This window comes from Haliotis rubra, unplaced genomic scaffold (assembly GCF_003918875.1).
Source record: "Haliotis rubra isolate DU_JTF1 unplaced genomic scaffold, ASM391887v1 Scf723, whole genome shotgun sequence".
Taxonomy (NCBI): Eukaryota; Metazoa; Mollusca; class Gastropoda; order Lepetellida; family Haliotidae; genus Haliotis; species Haliotis rubra.
In genome coordinates this window covers 214,484-233,900 of record NW_025767439.1, presented here as the reverse complement: position 1 = coordinate 233,900, position 19,417 = coordinate 214,484, and the positions used below count along the sequence as shown (strand labels likewise).

General features: G+C 42.6%; 1 protein-coding gene and 1 long non-coding RNA gene across 2 annotated transcripts; both read right to left on the bottom strand.

Moving 5' to 3' along the window:
- Window positions 1–233: 233 nt before the first annotated feature.
- LOC124259479 (proline-rich extensin-like protein EPR1) lies at window positions 234–1,340 on the bottom strand. Its single transcript, XM_046693611.1, has one exon. It carries the CDS (start codon window positions 1,338–1,340, stop codon window positions 234–236), a length of 1,107 nt encoding a protein of 368 aa, XP_046549567.1.
- An 8,225-nt stretch (window positions 1,341–9,565) lies between these two features.
- Window positions 9,566–12,235, bottom strand: LOC124259484. The gene is made up of 3 exons (XR_006893849.1): window positions 12,148–12,235; window positions 10,930–11,153; window positions 9,566–9,626 (listed from the first exon to the last, which is right to left on the bottom strand). It is a non-coding gene; the product is annotated as an uncharacterized LOC124259484 (long non-coding RNA).
- Window positions 12,236–19,417: the final 7,182 nt, after the last annotated feature.

Below are 19,417 nucleotides of genomic sequence, written 5' to 3'. Positions count from 1 at the left end.
TTAATCGCTTTATGGCATTTTATTTGTGCCAGGTCTCAAAGTAGCAGAAAACAGCAACAATGTTTCTATTCCTGTTACTACTTTACCTTCAGAGATGACGATGTGTTCAAAGACGATGTCAGATGGTGTCCAGATACTGAAGGTACTGATGACCAGTCACCGGACTGCTTGGATGAAAGAGAAGAGAGGGCTGACGATCTTTTAATAGTGGACGGGCAAGCGATAGTGTATTATCACAAAATCACATCCGAAATGAATCTTGGGGTAGGGGACGTGGGGGCACAAGGAACGCTGGACATCTTCGTAACAGTTTGGGGTTGGGACGTGGGGGCACCAGGAACACTGGACATCTTCGTAACAGTTTGGGGTTGGGACGTGGGGGCACCAGGAACACTGGACATCTTCGTAACAGTTTGGGGTTGGGACGTGGGGGCACCAGGAATACTGGACATCTTCGTAACAGTTTGGGGTTGGGACGTGGGGGCACCAGGAATGCTGGACATCTTCGTAACAGTTTGGGGTTTGGGACGTGGGGGCACCAGGAATGCTGGACATCTTCGTAACAGTTTGGGGTTGGGACGTGGGGGGGTTGGGACCAGGAATGCTGGACATCTTCGTAACAGTTTGGGGTTGGGACGTGGGGCACCAGGAACACTGGACATCTTCGTAACAGTTTGGGGTTGGGACGTGGGGGCACCAGGAATACTGGACATCTTCGTAACAGTTTGGGGTTGGGACGTGGGGGCACAAGGAACACTGGACATCTTCCTTACAGTTTGGGGGTGGGACGTGAGGGCACCAGGAACACTGGACATCTTCGTAACAGTTTGGGGTAGGACGTGGGGGCACCAGGAACACTGGACATCTTCGTAACAGTTTGGGGTTGGGACGTGGGGGCACCAGGAACACTGGACATCTTCGTAACAGTTTGGGGTTGGGACGTGGGGGCACCAGGAACACTGGACATCTTCGTAACAGTTTGGGGTTGGGACGTGGGGGCACCAGGAATACTGGACATCTTCGTAACAGTTTGGGGTTGGGACGTGGGGGCACCAGGAATACTGGACATCTACGTAACAGTTTGGGGTTGGGACGTGGGGACATCTACCAGGAATGCTGACATCTAGACATCTAGGTAACAGTTTGGGGTTGGGACGTGGGGGCACCAGGAACACTGGACATCTTCGTAACAGTTTTGGGTTGGGACGCGGTGGCACCAGGAATACAGAACACCTTCGTAAAAGTTTGGGTTTGGGTTGGGACGTGGGGGCACAAGGAACGCTGGACATCTTCGTAACAGTTTGGGGTTGGGACGTGGGGGCACCAGGAACGCTGGACATCTTCGTAACAGTTTGGGGTTGGGACGTGGGGGCACCAGGAACACTGGACATCTTCAGGAATGTAACAGTTTGGGGTAGGGACGTGGGGCACCAGGAATGCTGGACATCTTCATAACAGTTTGGGGTTTGGGACGTGGGGGACCAGGAATGCTGGACATCTTCGTAACAGTTTGGGGTTGGGACGTGGGGGCACCAGGAATGCTGGACATCTTCGTAACAGTTTGGGGGTTGGGACGTGGGGGCACACCAGAATGCTGGACATCTTCGTAACAGTTTGGGGTTGGGACGTGGGGGCACCAGGAACACTGGACATCTTCGTAACAGTTTGGGGTTGGGACGTGGGGGCACCAGAAATGCTAGACATCTGGGTAACAGTTTGGGGTTGGGACGTGGGGGCACCAGGAATGCTGGACATCTTCGTAACAGTTTGGGGGTTGGGACGTGGGGCACCAGGAACACTGGACATCTTCACGTAACAGTTTGGGGTTGGGACGTGGGGGCACCAGGAATGCTGGACATCTTCGTAACAGTTTGGGGTTGGGACGTGGGGGCACCAGGAACACTGGACATCTTCGTAACAGTTTGGGGTTGGGACGTGGGGGCACCAGGAACACTGGACATCTACGTAACAGTTTGGGGTTGGGACGTGGGGGCACCAGAATTGTTAGACATCTGGTAAACAGTTTGGGGTGGGGACGTGGGGGCACCAGGAACACTGGACATCTTCGTAACAGTTTTGGGTTGGGACGCGGTGGCACCAGGAATACAGAACACCTTCGTAAAAGTTTGGGTTTGGGTTGGGACGTGGGGGCACAAGGAACGCTGGATATCTTCGTAACAGTTTGGGGTTGGGACGTGGGGGCACCAGGAACACTGGACATCTTCATAACAGTTTGGGGTTGGGACGTGGGGGCACAAGGAACACTGGATATCTTCGTAACAGTTTGGGAGTAGGACGTGGGGCACCAGGAACACTGGACCTCTTCATAACATTTTCGGTTTGGGACGTGGGGACAGAAGGAACACTGGATATCTTCGAAACAGTTTGGGAGTGGGACGTGGGGGCACCAGGAACACTGGACATCTTCATAACAGTTTGGGGTTGGGACGTTGGAACACCAGGAACGCTGGACATCTTCGTAACAGTTTGGGGGACGCGTTCAGCCGTCCAAATGTTCTATTTCCTTTTGATCTGATCTTTTATGAATATAATTCTACTTTTTCGGCAAAATCTAAAGAAGAGAATTAAGAAGAGAAGTTGAGTTTGATCCGATATTGATGAATACCCGGTATGACCCGCCCAAGAATATAGCAACCCAAACTTGTCGTAAGTGGCGACTAAGGGGGTCGGATGGTCAGGCTTGCTGACTTGGTTGCATTATTTCACAATTTTTGATTGATGTTGATCACCTCATTTTGGATTGTCAGTCCAGATTGATTTGTGTTCATCATGTCGCATTGGCCAGTCCGCATTGGCCACTCCTCCGCTGTGTATTCCTTGTGATAACAGAACCACAGTCAAGCAATAACTATTGATTGTCCTTCACAAGGGGTGAATAATTCAAACCTGCGGCAATAAAGGATTTTTTTAACGATATCAGCCCTCATTTAATTATTAGATTTTTAAGAGAGATTGAATAGTTTTGAGGTACATAGAGGACTGCCGTGTCTAGTGCAAATAGTGTAACGGCCACGGTACATGCTGAAGTGTTAATACAACCAGAACTTTTTGAGAATTTAAAAATTGTAAAAAAAACATTTTCGCTCATTACTCACGTATTAAATGTGACTATTAGCAAAACATAACTCCAGATTCAAAGACAGGTGAACAGTTCGTATTTTGTCAAGTCACCATGGGCAGCAATGCTGGCTTCAATGCGGCAGAGCATACTACTGATCAAACAAGTTAGAAAGTCGTGGTCCATGCTGTCCCAATATCGGACCACCTCTTCTTTCATTTCAGCAATATTTGTCGATTTTTCTTATTGACACTTTCCTTCATAAGTCCCCAAACATTTTCTATTGGATTTAGGTCTGGGCTATAGCTTGGCCAATCTAATAATGTTATATTTTGTGTCCGAAACCAGGCCTGTAAATGCTTTGAACGATGTTTTGGGTCGTTGTCCTGCTGGAAAATCCAAACATGTCCATAGAACACGTGAGCAGATGGAAGTAAATGTCCTTCGAGAATATCTGTGTACCACTCACTGTTCATATTCCCTTCAAATACACAGAGGGGCTGTGCCCCTAACATAAATATGCCACCCCAAAGTTAAATTTCGGACTGTACTTTGGGCGCTGATACACAGGTTTTTCAATTTGTTTGGTCCAGAAATTCAGTGTATTAGTTTTGGTAGAAAACACACCTATTAGAAGCAAAATCCTTAGGTGTTTAGTTTTGTTATGAGTATTTGGCCTTGCGACCTAATATTTAAAACACAGATGCCTGAGGGCCCTTGAAGTCTGTAATTCGAAATGGGGAGGGGATAAAAAACAACTTCTCTCTCTGTACCGATCAGTATACGCTCAAAACCGAATTTTACCTCCACCATTTTTGCTCGAGCCTGTAAGAGTAATTTGAAATTATTAGATACTAGTCACCATCAAAACCTCTCCAATTTCAAGTAATGTACGTGGCGGCTGATGGTCCCTCACTCATACAGCCCCGCCTCAAATTATCCTTGCAGTGACTCAGATATCTCCAAACAAGTCTAATCTGGCATTTAACTATATGTCCTCCTCGTTATCGAGATCGTTATCGTTATCGAGAATACAGGCATATCTTTCTACTGCAAAATTAGATCTTGAAAATATAACCCCAACCCATCTTTTGGCTTCTCCTCCATGGCAGTATATATGGCCAGAGGTAAACCTGGCATTAACGCAACTAAAAGAAATCAGAAACAAATCAAATAATTTATCCTCGACAATAAGCAGGCATTTTCTCCAAAACCATCGGCAATCATACTCACTTGTCGGCCATAGATGGCCTATATTTAACCTTTAAAATAATTTTTACCAATTTACTGCTCAGATCACTTGAATGTCAAGGCCATCTATGGCCGACAAGTGAGTATGATTGCCGATGGTTGGGGAGAAAATGCCTGCTTACTGTCGAGGATATGATTTGTAGATGTTGCAATAAGTTTTAAGACCCGTGGAATGCCGCTGCCGATCGAATCTAGCCCTACATAGGTGCTGTCAACGTGGCTGAAATTAATAAACGAATTTAAAAGGTGAGTTTTCACTGTCTTGGGTGATCCATGATTTTGGCTTGGAATTGTGGAGGGAGCTGTTTTCGGGGAGTCGTGGCGTATAACTTTTTGAAATAATGATCCGATTGTGACCATTTATAGCTCATTTTGTAGGGAAATTATGTCGCTTTCGATCCGTAGGCCTCGACGAGGCCTTAAAAATAGCTTACGTGGTGAAATCTAACTTTGATTGAGTAGGGGGTGGTTCCGTCGTTACATCTCTTTCCTTTTATATAGTACTAGGATAGGGTCTATATACCTATATGTCTTTCTAACGCTGTTTCTAAGTGTGACACGCCCCTGTGGCCGTACCCGCATGTTTCCGCGGAACGCCGGTAAGAAAAATCCATTTCATATTACCAGAATTTATCATTTATACCCCCAACTAAGTTGCTACGCTAGCCTACCCCTTTCTCATATATATAGCACCTATTATAATTAGCCCCCGTTACACTACTACAATATGTCATGTTCACATCCAATATAACTTGACATTGTTGAAGTACATAATTCTCTTGCTACTGGCAAATACGACATGGTTATTTTGTTGGTTACACAGCCATGTTGCAATTACTGGTAACACAGAGGCTAATGCTGCAGCTAAATCAGCACTCAATTATTCCGTGACACCACTTCAACTCCCGGGCAGTGATTGTTAACCTGACCTCAGATGTTACATCGAGGTTATAATGCAAAAGAAGTAGGACATCCAAGTAGGCATAAATCAACTCCATGAAATTCAACCAACTGCTGGTAACACCTACTAGGGCTGTACGTCCTTGAGCTGTACTATTTGAACAGGTCATTATGCGATGGTCTCGTATTGGTCATTTAATATATGCACATGGAAATATACTTTGTGGTGAGAATCCATCATTTTGTACCCCTTTTGATGAAAGAATCGCCGTCAAGCGTATTCTGCTTGACTTCATTGATTTTTCCATCTTAAGGGGTCAATATTTCAAATCATCATCTCAGGTCTTTTTGCTGATATTAATTCTCATTTAATTGTTAGGATTGTAAAGGAAATTGTTATTACTATCCTTCGAGGACAGGTGTTTATGATTTAAATGTATTTGTCATAAATGTATAACTTCGTTTAGTCATGATATGACTGAACTGTTTCCATTGTGACAGTATATCTTAACTCACTCATTCACCTTGTGACAGAAAGTTTGTTGGAGATTTTATCACGGCAGGGGATAAGAAAAGTCAGGATCCTCACTTTTCAGTGAATAATCTTGAGTGTATCATCCTTTGCCAATAGGACATTGTGGACTATGGTCTGTCAACACAACTGTTGGGACACCCCTTTTATTCATATGTCAATGGGGATCATTAAGATATACGTTAATGGCATGTGGTCAGTTGGTGTTATTTGGAAGAGTTTTGACCAAAGCTGGGTTGACAGACTATACTTCTAGATGCAACATGGTTACATTGGTTCAGTTTCGTGTAACTGTTTGATGCCTCATTGTATCCCCATTTCTTTCACATCAGATCTCTGTTAAAATCTAATACCCGTATTGCATCTGTGTGTGGTATCATAAGTGGGGCTGCCAGAGTCGACCATTGTATTATCAGTAATTCCAGGACGGCCGGCTAACCAACAAAACACGAGGTGGTATTGTCCAGAAACAAGGCGTTAATGTTATTCAACTATGTCAAGTAAAAGTATATGAGATATTTTTATAGCTCTAATGCACGAAAAAAAGTGTCTGAAAATATAAAGAGCTTTTTACATTTTGAGCAATTGCTGATATAATTTTGGAGCCTTTAAAATCGAACAATTATCAGGTCAATTGGATGTGATAGTTCTATATCTGGTGACAGTGGTGCAGGCAACTGTCACTATCCTTGCATCCATTTGTAAATATTGATTTGTGAGTGTAATATGTGTTCTATTACTCATCAAGTTGTTGATTTGTGTTTAATTTCTTTAAATGTCAGGTTCACCTTTGGTTTTACCTACTACAATTTGATGAACAGACAAAAGTTAGGACAATTGTTTTAAGATTTCTTTTCAGCAGAAAGAGATAGCTGTATTTACATTCCTATAGGCAGAACAAGAGACATTTGTGCCTTGTAAAGGTCGCATAAGAAGGTGAAACATGGTGGATTAGATTTGTTATGGAACCCGGAAATGCATCAGTCACTTCAGCGAGTGGGCTACATATCCATTTAATCAACTCTCTAAGGAAGCATCTCCACTGGAAGACCACTTTTAACCAGGATTTACAGGGCTGCAAACATTTGACGAGATTCTTGTGAATATATATCATCACAACAAAACGGTCAGACAATCCTGGGATTTCGTCTCCATCATGAGACCATCCGTCCCAGCAAACTGAATCTTGTGCTTTTTTTGGCATTCACGCATAAATCACGAAACATTATAAAGTTTCTTACAGATCCCATAGTGGTTCTTTCGATATTTGACATAACTTTATTCAGCTGACAAAATGCAGAATATATCGATATATTGATCCGTAAGAACAACACACAGAGAGAGGTGAGTCTTCCCTGGTGTCATTAGTGGTATCATTTCTTGAGAGACTGTAATTGACAAACATCTCTTAAAGATAGGCAGAGGTAGTTTTGCTAATAAACTGGTGGACTAAAGAGAAAATCTTAAAGTCAGTCCTCTCGCGGATTCTCAGCCAATGATTTATTAGGTCAATATGAATTCACGGACAACAGAACACAACCAAAATATGACCCAGCGTTACTGTCAATGTTTCAGACGCATTTGGTTCGACCCCACTTGCTCGCCCTTTTCCACGTGGTTGATTACAATAGCTGTAGCGTCAGACTCATACACGTTCATGCCGGTCTGAACAAAGCCAACGGAAACGGCGGTCTTTTGTGTAGACTGCATGATTTTAACATACACCCACGGGCGCTGCTGGTCCATGTCCAGCTGTGTCCAGAACATGTAGCTGTGAACTTCCCTGAAGTGATGTTCTAAGCAGACCCAGCATTGTAGAGAATGGACTGATACTCAAGTGGAACTCCCGCCGTGGCACTGTTCGGCGCTGATACGTGGAATGCAATGTTTCTTTCCACCGGTGCTGTTTGAAGGAAAACATAGGATCCATACTAAAAACAAAGTTCCAAACATTATACGCTGAAATAGACTGTCACGCCTCTTGGTGTCTGAGACTGGGTATATTTTGGCTGTTTGTCTTTAACGCCGCACTCAGCAAGATTCCAGCTATATGGCGGCGGTCTGTAAATAATCGAGTAAGGGCCAGACAATTCTGTGATCAACATCACGAGCACCGATCTTCGCAATTGGGATGGCATGACTCAACCAAGACAGCGAGCCCAAACCCCTTAGTCGCCTTTTACGTCATGCATGTTTTGCTGAAGACCAATTGTAACGCGGATGTTCACCATATAGCTGAAATATTGCCGAGTGTGGCGTTAAACAACAAACCAACCAGCCAATCATATTTCAAAGTTCAGCACTAGCGACCCGTGAAGGTCCGGGTTAGAATGAACCTTCAGTAACCCATGCTTATCGTAAGAGGCGACTAACGGGATCGGGTGGTCAGGCTCGCTGGCTTGGTTGACATATGTAATCGGTGCCCAAATGCGCAGATCCATGCTCATGCTGTTGATCACTGGATTGTCTAGTCCAGACCCGAATATTTACAGACCGCCGCCATACAGCTGGAATATTGCTGAGTGCGGCGTAAAACTAAACTCACTCACTCACTCAACACTAGCAGACCATACATACTGTTATTGTGTGCCGCTTTGCTCAACTGAAGCTCTGTGTGATTGGTCTGTAGATCACTTTTTGTGACTTGCAGCTCGGATTGAGTCGCCTTGAGGTTCCTCTTGGTTGCATCTAACTCTGATTTCAGGTCTGATGTTGTGCTCCTGAGAATTGCTACGGTTTGTTCAAGTAAGCTCATATGTTGTGCTCCTGAGACTTGCTACGGTTTGTTCAAGTAAGCTGATATGTTGTGCTCCTGAGACTTGCTGCGGTTTGTTCAAGTAAGCTGATATGTTGTGCTCCTGAGACTTGCTACGGTTTGTTCAAGTAAGCTGATATGTTGTGCTCCTGAGACTTGCTATGGTTTGTTCAAGCAAGCTGATATGTTGTGCTCCTGAGACTTGCTACGGTTTGTTCAAGTAAGCTCATAAGTTGTGCTAGCATGGGCGTGTCAATACTGTCGTCTGGCTTTGTTAACGATAACAGTAAACCCGTAAGTGACGGTGGCAGACATGTTACCTTCTCGCCCAGTCAGCTTGAACCAGTTCAGTCGTCGCCTGTTGTATTTATACTATAGTTCACATGACAGACCAGTCCATTCTGTGTGGCCAGGGTAGGTTGGATGTTATAAATTATACAGCAGATGATTAATCTTTTGTATGATAGCATTTGTTACGGTATGTTAGATAACGTGTATGTATATATATTATGTATATCCTTGTATGATTACATTCACCAGGTTTACCATAACTGTGCCAAGATTACATTGTTGGGACGTTTACAAAGAAACTATCGTGTAAGATAAAGGAGCCAGCGCCGCTATGACCAGGTCTCTCAGGTCATGTGAACCAACATGTGTATGCTACGTCGTGGCCGATAAGACCAGACAATCAAGTGACCAATACCATGAGCATCGATCTACGCAGTTTTGATGCAAAGACATCAAGCAAGCCTGACCACCCGATCCTGTCAGTTGTCCCTGGAAGATCAGTTGTTCTTCACGGGTCTCAAAGTAGCGTTTAACTCAACTTGCTTACTACCCCACTACCAAACAGCACATGGTGGTTACAATGTGTCTGATGAGGTCGACTTAACAATAAAATATCAACAATGCACGTTCAGATCGTCTTTATACATTTCTCGTCACGATATGGCTGAAATATTGCCGATGTGACGTTAAATAATAACTCACTCACTCACTCTTTATACATTACACAGACATGTATCATGCGCTGCTGTATACTTACCTTAAGTCTCGCTTAGTGTTATTTCTATCCTGGAGTGCGTTTACAGTGTTCAGAGCTAAAGCTGAAAAGATCGAAAGGTAACGGTAGCATTAATCGTAAAACGCCACGCCAAGTATACTGTGCTTTCCAAAGAGACTTACGACCTGTACGTAAGTAGATGTAAGTAGTCGGAGAGTTGAAGATCTGTGTAAACATTCCGTGTTTCGAGCCGATGTGGTGATGATCGTGTGTGGCTTATGTTTGATTGTTTGCAGTTTACTGCCCAAAGGTACTGTAAGTCCCCATGGTCCCTGGTATGGTGACCTACCTTCGGTGGCTGGCGATCTATAGCCCATTTTTATGTTGTAATGTCCTACGTAGTATCTAATTTTAAGTTGCTAGTTTTAAGTCTCTTACTGTGATATACTAGTTAATTTACTGTCCTTTGGTGACTGATATTTATAAAATAAAATTCTAAAGTATTAACTGTTCTAGTCACGATATGGCTGAAATATTGCCAAAGTGTCTTTAAATTTTAACTCACTCACTCACTCACTCACTGTTTACTGCCGCACTATGGCGGCGGTCATGTGACAGGTCAGTGATCAACTACACGTCCATCTATCTACGTAATTGGGATGCGATAACATGTGTCAACCAGCCTGACCACCCGATTCTGTTTATCGCCCCTTACGAAAAGCATAGGTTACTGAAGACCAATTCTAACCCGGAAATTAACGGGTAATTCTATTTGAAATAAGGAAAGTGTTTTTCAGTAACTGAGCGAAATATTGTGTCCCCAACAATTGTCTGCCCACAGGATATCCACTGGTTGTTCCCAACTGCTGTATAATGGAGTACTTCTATTTTTTGTAGCTTGTGTCTCAATATGCAAATTATTTCAATATTATTTCGTTGCTGAGGCACAGTTTTTGTCCTGAAGTGATTGTCCTGTGGTCATTGTTCATTTGTGGAGTGATTGTTCCGTGTGGAGCGTTTGTTCAGTTATGGAGTGATTGTACGGTGTGGAGCGTTTGTTCAGTTGTGGAGTGATTGTACGGTGTGGAGCGTTTGTTCAGTTGTGGAGTGATTGTACGGTGTGGAGCGTTTGTTCAGTTATGGAGTGATTGTACGGTGTGGAGCGTTTGTTCAGTTGTGGAGTGATTGTACGGTGTGGACCGTTTGTTCAGTTGTGGAGTGATTGTACGGTCTGGAGCGGTTTGTTCAGTTGTGGAGTGATTGTATGGTGTGGAGCGTTTGTTCTATCGTGAAGTGTTTGTTCTGTCGTGTGGTTATTTGTTCACTGATTGTACTGTGAGGAGCATCTGTTCTGTCACGGAGTGTTTGTGCTCATGTGAAGTAATTATTTTGTCATACAGTCTCACCCTGAAGGCCCTGTGATTACAACTGTTTGCCCGCTGATACGCCTGCGTTGAGCAGATCCACTCCGGTTGTGTCCAACTGGTGTAGCAGGGAATGGCCGACAGTGGTGAAGAACGAGCCGAGCTTGTTACCAACATTCTTGAAGAAGTCCGTAAAGGCGTTTCCATGGATAGAGGACACAAGCATCAACAACGCGAAGACAGCTGCACCCTTCATCGTGAATAGGCTGTAAAATACAAACTCAATCACTGGGAAACAAACGATTATAAAATACGATTTCAAGAAGCCCTCAGAGATCACACTAATTTTTTTTCTGACAAATTCACCTGAAAACACTGAACTGACTGACATGGTATGGTAGCCCTGTGGTTAAAGCAGTTGCTCGAAGACCCGGGTTCGATTTCCCACGTGGGTACAATGTGTGAGGCTAATTCCAGTGTCCCCAATTTGATATTGCTGGAATATTGCTAAAAAAATAGTCACTCAGTGAACCGACCATCAGGTCTGTATTTTGTTACGCAGCTTTCGGTAATATTCCATGTGTTTGGAGGAGGCCTGTTAATAGTTCAGTCTGGACCAAACAATCGTGTGATTCATATTATGGGAAATAGTGCATGACGTCAGGTAGGTTGACCCTGGAGTCACCAACCGATTCCTTCCGGTGATCAGCATGGATTTATGTCAATGCATCCCTGTGTCCCCACGGTGGTGCGGTTTCAGTCAAGTCTGTAAAGTTACCCCCTGACGATCCGGGTAAGAGTTGATCTTCAGTAACCCATGGTAACGGGATCGGGAGGTCAGGATCGCTGACTTGGTTGACACGCGTCATCCTATCCCAGTGGCGTGGATCGATACCCATGCTGTTGATCACTGGATTGTCTGGTACAGGCATATTTACAGACTGCTGTCATATAACTGGAATATTGCTGAGTGCGGCGTACACCTAAACTCACACTCTCACCGTAGAGTTAATGTCCGCAAAAAGAATGAATGCAGGTTTCTAAAGACCGTACTTAACACGTGAACCCTATCCTTCATGACAAAGGAATTAATGCACACATATTTAGTTTACATCAGGAATCATGGTCAGTACATACTACAACAGAAAGATAAAATATATTTGAAATTAGAGAACCATATATTTAAATGTCCAATATCAAAGTCAGTGTCACGATTGTTGCAACCAGAAGCTTAATATCACATACAAATCGTCTACTTACATGACTGAAACCGACCTTAGATTCTCTGTGAGTTAGCACGCAGTTTATATCTCTGTTGATCTGTGAAAGCAACATATGTTGTACTTGCGATCTGAGCGGTGCCATAGTGCCATAGATAACCTTCAGACAGACCCAGTGAAATCGCTGAAAAGAACTTTGGACTATTTCGGACACCTTGTGTCTATTTAGGACCTGATTTCAAAACTATCTGTGATCATGTGTGTCGCTTAGCCAATTTTATAGCCAAAACATATAAAACACGTGATATTGTTTCAAATCATAAGTCCAAATGTAAACACCTTCTAATATTTATATTTTTTTGAGACAGTGCATTTTGATTTTTGTTTTCAGCAGCCTGATTCAAAATTAAAATTATAAGCATGGGACAAATTGGTGATTTTCATTAACATGATTTCAATTACTTTTGTGTTGAATTTTGCGTATTGGTTAAATTTAATACCTTACCTGTACTGGTAACTGTATCATTATTGGCATATTATCTAGAATACCGACGCCTCTCAGCCATGATTGTGTCAATCACGTGACGGGATTCCTAAGCAACGTTGAGACGGATTTACAGAGACGGACACGGATTTACATACAATTGCATTGAGCTGAGGAATAACCAAGTGTTTAATGGTATCTGCTACTTGCCTAATATATCCGTAGAAATGCGAAAACGAAAATAAGATTATATAGAACTAAAATTTACTATTTCTCGCAATGGCGATCTGCACGGAGCTGGACCAGATATTCCAAACAACAGAAACCAACGTTGAAAGATTCCAGATCAGTCCTGTAGTACCTCGATGGGTAGGACATTTAGTAGAATTAGATTAAAGTACTGTTGGTGGCTATGAAGTAAGGCACTTTTGATATGGTTGGATCAAAGTTTCATTGGCATTATATAGTCCAATCCAACATCGAGGAAAACAGAAATGGGTATGAGTGATGGGTATGAGCGTGGCCAGTAGTCAGGTCGGAAGGGCGTACTCTTGTCAGACGAGGAGTTGTCGGAATCCATGTGTCTTTGTTTTGAACTAGGGTGTTGGGAAGCCATGTCGTTAGGATTATGTTTCTGCAACCCCTTTCCCCACCAGCCATGGAGTGTCAACAGGGACGATCTTATATTGCAGCGGATGTCCAAGCTGCAAAGACCGGAGACAAGAGGGTGTTATACTCTAGCAAGGTTGACACGAAAAGCTGTAGCTGTCTACCAGATCAAAGGTCAGGATGGTTCGGCCCGTGACAATCAATTGGAGACGTACAGGAATCGGGAGGTCAGCATCACCAGATTGGCCCATGAGCCACCGCCTTCAGTGCATAGGGATTTAAACCGATTTGCATTTTGACAGAAATTTACATTTTGAACATGCCGAAGGGCATTTTACAATATCAACCTTTTGTATAGTATATTTCATGCACAGGGCATGGCGTGACCAGCCGATTGGTAGAATCGGGCCTATTCTACCACCCGTCTAGGCAAAGTTAGGGTCGAAGTGGTTTGTTGGATTAAAGAAAGCTATGGCCGGTTCCGTCATCCTCAACCACCAGATTGCCTTCCTCTGCCGACACAGGGATACAATGGGGTGCTGCAACGGGGTGCTGTGGACCTATTCGACCCCGGGTCCACGCGGGGTGTGAAGAGCCATTAGCGTTACCCAGCACCCACCACCTTGAAGAGGTTGCTCTTCAAGGGTGAAGTAGGGTGAAGTAGGGGTGAAGTAGGGGAGCGTTTTTTGGGTCCTAGTTCTGTTCTATTTTTTGTCTTGGTTTTTGGGGGACATGTGAATGTCAGGTTCACCAACCAGAAGTATTTGGAAACGAAACAAATATATTCTGCCTGCAGTTCAGTTGGAGACATGCCACAGCCAACTGAATATGACAATAGTTGCCCTGTGCAAGAAATATGCTTTACAAAATTTTTACTTGATAAGTTGAGGAGTTAAGTTCGGTTTAACGTCACGTCGGCATTATTCCAGGCATATAGTGACGAGACGATACACATTTTAAAAATATGTGCTAATTTATATTGGACGATGGCTTGTCAAGAGCAGTTTTAGCTTTAGCTGGGTTACCTGCTATGGCGACATGACCCGGCAACCAGCAGAGGACGATGTCACATCGGCCAGTAGAAATATCGTTGTAAAGTTCTAAAATGTCCAGGATGACAGGGTGACTTGAAGTAACATTTTTAGGTGCCCGTAGGCAAGAGAGCGTTGGCCTTAGCAGTGAAAATGAAGCTATTGCTTAGGATTCTGGAGGACATTACTGTGGCACTGGCAACTTGGTCATCGTCCTTGGATCGTCTGTACAAATGGATCTATGGGTGTTATACTTGGAACGTAACTGGTTTCTATTCTTGTACGAACATCAAAGGATTTGTATCGGACTTTCTGAGTTTGGTGAGAGTAAGATGCACCTGTGGATTCACCATCTGCCAGAAGCTGGCAAGGTGGTATGATACTGAGATCAGTGTTAGCTACAGATAAGAGGTGGAACCAGGCTTGCCATATTAGTAAACAGGTTTTTATAGAGAGGGTTGAAAACACAATTGTATGCTTGATTGGACTGATTTAAACGTAATTTAGTGATATACTGCAGTGAAAGTTTAATGCAGCGTTGTTCAAGGGAAGGTTCGTTAGCCTCTGCATATAGACTGTCTACCGGAGAGGTCCTAAAAGCTCCCAGGCAGAGTCTTAGGCCTTGGTGGTGGATAGAATCTAATTTTTCTAAATTGCTTTTGCAGGCTCCACCATAGACAATGGAGCCGTAGTCTAGTTTAGAGTGAATGTGAAACGACCTTTAGTAAGTCCAGAGCCTTCAAGCACTTGGTTTTCTAAATGTTTTATGTGTGGTAAGAATGTCAGGTGACGGTCGAATATGAGTCCCAGGAATTTGGCCTCTTTACTACTACTACCTTGCCAAGTGCGTGGAATGATTCAACTTGGAATCAGAATTTCAAGCCACCACATGGGAGTACTATCTAAAGACAGGTCTGGATCCTGCCAAACCTGGTTCGACAACTTGGAATCAGAATTCAACCACACATATCTGCAGCTCAAATTAATCTCAATATCATAGCACCTTACCGACTCCTGTCTTCGCCACCCTGACAGATGGTGAAACCACAGGTCGACCTTACCCTCACTAAACTAAAAAAGCGGAATTCGTATATAATGTCCGAAACAAATCCTTTGGTGTTCCAACAGGAATACAACCAGTTACGTTCCAAGTATGACACCCATATATCCATTTTCGCAGAGAGGTCCAAGGATGATGGCCAAGTTGCCAGTGCTACAGTCATTGAATCCAAGACTGTCTGCTCTAGAATTCCCGACAACAGTTCAAGTTTTACTGCCGAGGCCAGAGCTATCTTCTCAGCTTTGACCTACATTAAACAACAGAATCATTCCCAAAACTTCATCGTTTTTACACACTCATTATCTTGCCTTCAAGCACTTCAAAATGTTACTTCAAGTCACCCAATCATCCTGGACATATTAAAACTTTACAACGACCTTTCTACTGGCCAATATGACATCGTCCTCTGCTGGTTGCCGGCATAGCAGGTAACACAAAAGCCGATGCTGCAGCTAAAGCAGCTCTTGACAAGCCCGTATCTCCACTGCTGATCCCGTACAGTGATTTCAAACCCACTATCAAAAGCTATACTCGGGACCTCATGCAAAAGAGGTGGGACACCAAAGTAGGAAGAAATAGACTGTATGAACTGAAGCCAACAATTAGTTATACCTACTTGGGTTGTAAGTCAAGACATGATGAGGTAATTTTACGACCATGTCGTATTGGCCACAGTCGGTTTACACATAACTATCTGCTGAAAACGGATGGGGATGGACCCCAATGTGTATCTCTTGCGATGAGGCTTTCAACATCAAGCATATTCTGCTTGACTGTGTGACTAACAAATTGCCTGCAGATCTGTTCTCCCGCGTTAGCGCTCATCTGATAGTGCACTACCTGAGGGAAGTTGATCTGTATCATAAAATGTAAATGTAATGTAACTATCAAATTGCCTGCTTTTAAATTTAGTGCTATGCCTTTTTCTGTCTTTAAATGACAATGTAATGAATATGTGTTTTTGAAATAAAACTCATTTTGACTCTGTACTTACAATGTTTATTAATGCAGACTTGTTTTCGTCACTGAAATAATGCCGATGTGACGTATGATACAGATCAGTTTATTTCTTCCTTGAAACGATATAAAGTTCACTGTGATTCAACATTAATATAACAAACATTGAATCATGTCTGTTGCATTTTTCAACTTTTCCACGTAGCTCTTAGTGTTATGTAAAAAAGCCAGATTGTAAAATATTATTACAATGAAGAAAGTTAGTGAAATTCATTTACTCTTTGTTATTAGAATAGACCTGTGATTGTGCGAGGACATGGTATTGTTGCAAGGTGGTTGAAATAATCTGTAAAATTTTAAGTCAGTCTCTCACTCACGTTCTGTTTGAAATTATTCTGGCTGATCGATTAGCTTCCAGATTATACAATGAATGACGCCAGGACATCAACCAATTAGCACACAGTTCCTGACAGAGGCATCTCATTTTCCTCTTGTTTGGTATGCCGAATAGTGACCGGAAAAAAAGTGTATCTACTGTGTATTAAGATCAAAATATGTATTTTTGGGGTGTATTTTGACTTGCTGAGTGCAGCAAAACCTAACCCAAATAAACCTATACACAAAAGTATGAATTCTATATGAGTTTAGTTGGTTCTTCCATCGATTGCTGGTTCCTTTGAACATGACGGGGTTCGAATATATCGACAATGCTGAGTACGGAATGAAACAATGAAAACAAAGATCACAGGTAGGCTATTACAATAAGTTTACACACGACAGTAAGAATTTTGTAATAGCTTACAAGGTTCTGACACGAGATACCTTAGAAACATCCAGTGAGATAGCTTTGGACAGGATGCACATTCAAGATACTGGATCACATTCAAACGGACCTAAGGTTGGTTGGTTGTTTAACACCGCACTCAGCAATACTCCAGCTACATGGCGACGGTCTCTCAATATTCAAGTCTGGACCAGACAATCCAGTGATCAACAACATGAGCATCAATCTATGCAATTGGGATACGATGACATGCGCCAACCAAGTCACCACCTGATTCGGTTTGTCGCCTTTTGCGACAAACATGTGTTGTTGCAGACCATTTCTAACCAAGTTTAACTTCTCAAGTAAGCACATGATCTGAAAACAGCTTGAAGCTTCTCAATAATTTGAACATTGGAAAGATACTGTTTTGACACTGTAGACTGTAGACATTGTAGTACCGTAGTGAGACCTTATGTCGGCAATTCCCAAACTGAGTTGTTCTCAAGATGATTTCTTTTGGAATCAAACACCACCACCCCTGCACCATCAGCTGCTACAAAATACACTTGTATCCCATATAATTATGCAACAAAGTGGCACTCATATTTACCTAAGGTATTAGAAACTATGCACTATACGCCAAAAGAAACGTTACCCTCCTACCTTTATGAATTACTTAAAACTTATGAAACATATGTTAGAAGGTATTAGTTTACAAGAAAGCTTAATATCACAGCTTTATGTAAATCACGAACAAGTTTTTTTTTCAAATGCATTCATATTTAGGTGAAATGCATTTTTTCAGAAGAGTTAAATTGTGCTATGTTCGTCCGTCCATGCCGAAATAAACCAATAACAGTAATTCAGATGTCCAAAAGAAAGGCTGAAATAAAATCCTGCTTTGAGACAAAGATAAACCATTTAAATTAACAATTTGTCAACTATTAAAACAAGAAACAACTGTTGTAGAGTGTGGAAAATTGTAAAATAATCATTCCTATGATTTCAGTCTTTTAAAACATTTTTCTGCTGATTTGCGTTAGTGAAAACAAGTAAAACGCGTCTTTCATATTGTGAAAAAATATTTAGGAACATCTACAATTATCTTTGCTCACATTTTTGCTTTCAAAGTAACATTTTTCCATTTTCTGTTTACACACAGCAATATCAATCGCCAAAACGCAGCAATAGTCAAGTAGTATTTGCCTCCATGTCACACGTAGAATGATTTTGTAGGGTATAAAGAGAGCCTTGAATACATGATATGATAGACAAGTACGAGCAATATGCCACGATTAACATCTGAAGAGAGAGAAAGAGCCATCGGGATGGTGAAGAAGGGGTCGACGTACAATGCTGTTGCCAACGCCCTCGGATGCTACCGTTTCACGGTATAAGACTTCTTCAGGGCTTCAGACAGACTGGGGTCACCGTAGACAGACCAAGAAGTGGACCTCCACGCATCACAACTCCAGCTGAAGATAGGTACCTCCGTCACTAAAGAAGCAGGGTAATGTTTCTTTTGACGTTTAGTGTATATTTATTTGCATTCGCCAAAATATTTTTCAAAGATGTGCCACAGTTTACACAGAAAACATCATACAAGTGGTGGTATGTATCAAGTCAAGAAAAGAGCACTCCTTAGAATGTTGTATCTCCTAACATCTGATCCACTGACTTTCGGAACTGTCTGAAATGAGAAGGTGTACACATTTGGAAAAATATAACTCAAATATTTTGATACAGCTCCATCAAACATCTGCATTTCTTTGCTTGCATTTGACCAAGAGATATAATGATCGTTGAGTGGTAGATTCCCCTTGTATAAGAAATTAGTTTCTTCCGTTCCTGACCTAAATATATCAAGCATGTTGGATAAAATACTCCAGGTTGCCTTGACATTTGTCGCTTCACTCTCAATGTAAAGTAGGAAGTATATGATTCAGTCCCAAGACATGCCCATGGGGTGCATCATCTAATAACTGGATGGGGGTCGGATGGTTTTACAACTTGGATGATTGGCATACTTTTTGTATGTCCGTAGTGTTCTCTAACAAGTTTGTCCTACTGTACAGAATGAGTTTAGTGTTACTCCGTTTTTAGCAGTTTTTCAAGCAATATCACGGTGGACACCAGAAATGTGCTTCACACATTGCACCCATGTGGAGAATCGATCCCGGGTATTCGGCGTGACGAGCGAATGTTTTAACCACTAGATTACTCTACCACCACCCTACTGTACAGAACAATCTCTATGTGGACACGTTATTATGCACGTATTTGTGATGTTGGCTGGTTGGTTCGATGCTTCACGCCACACTCCAGCTTGATGCCAGCAGTCTGTAAATAATCGAATCTGGACCAGGCAATCCAGTGATCAACAGTATGAGCATTGATCTACGC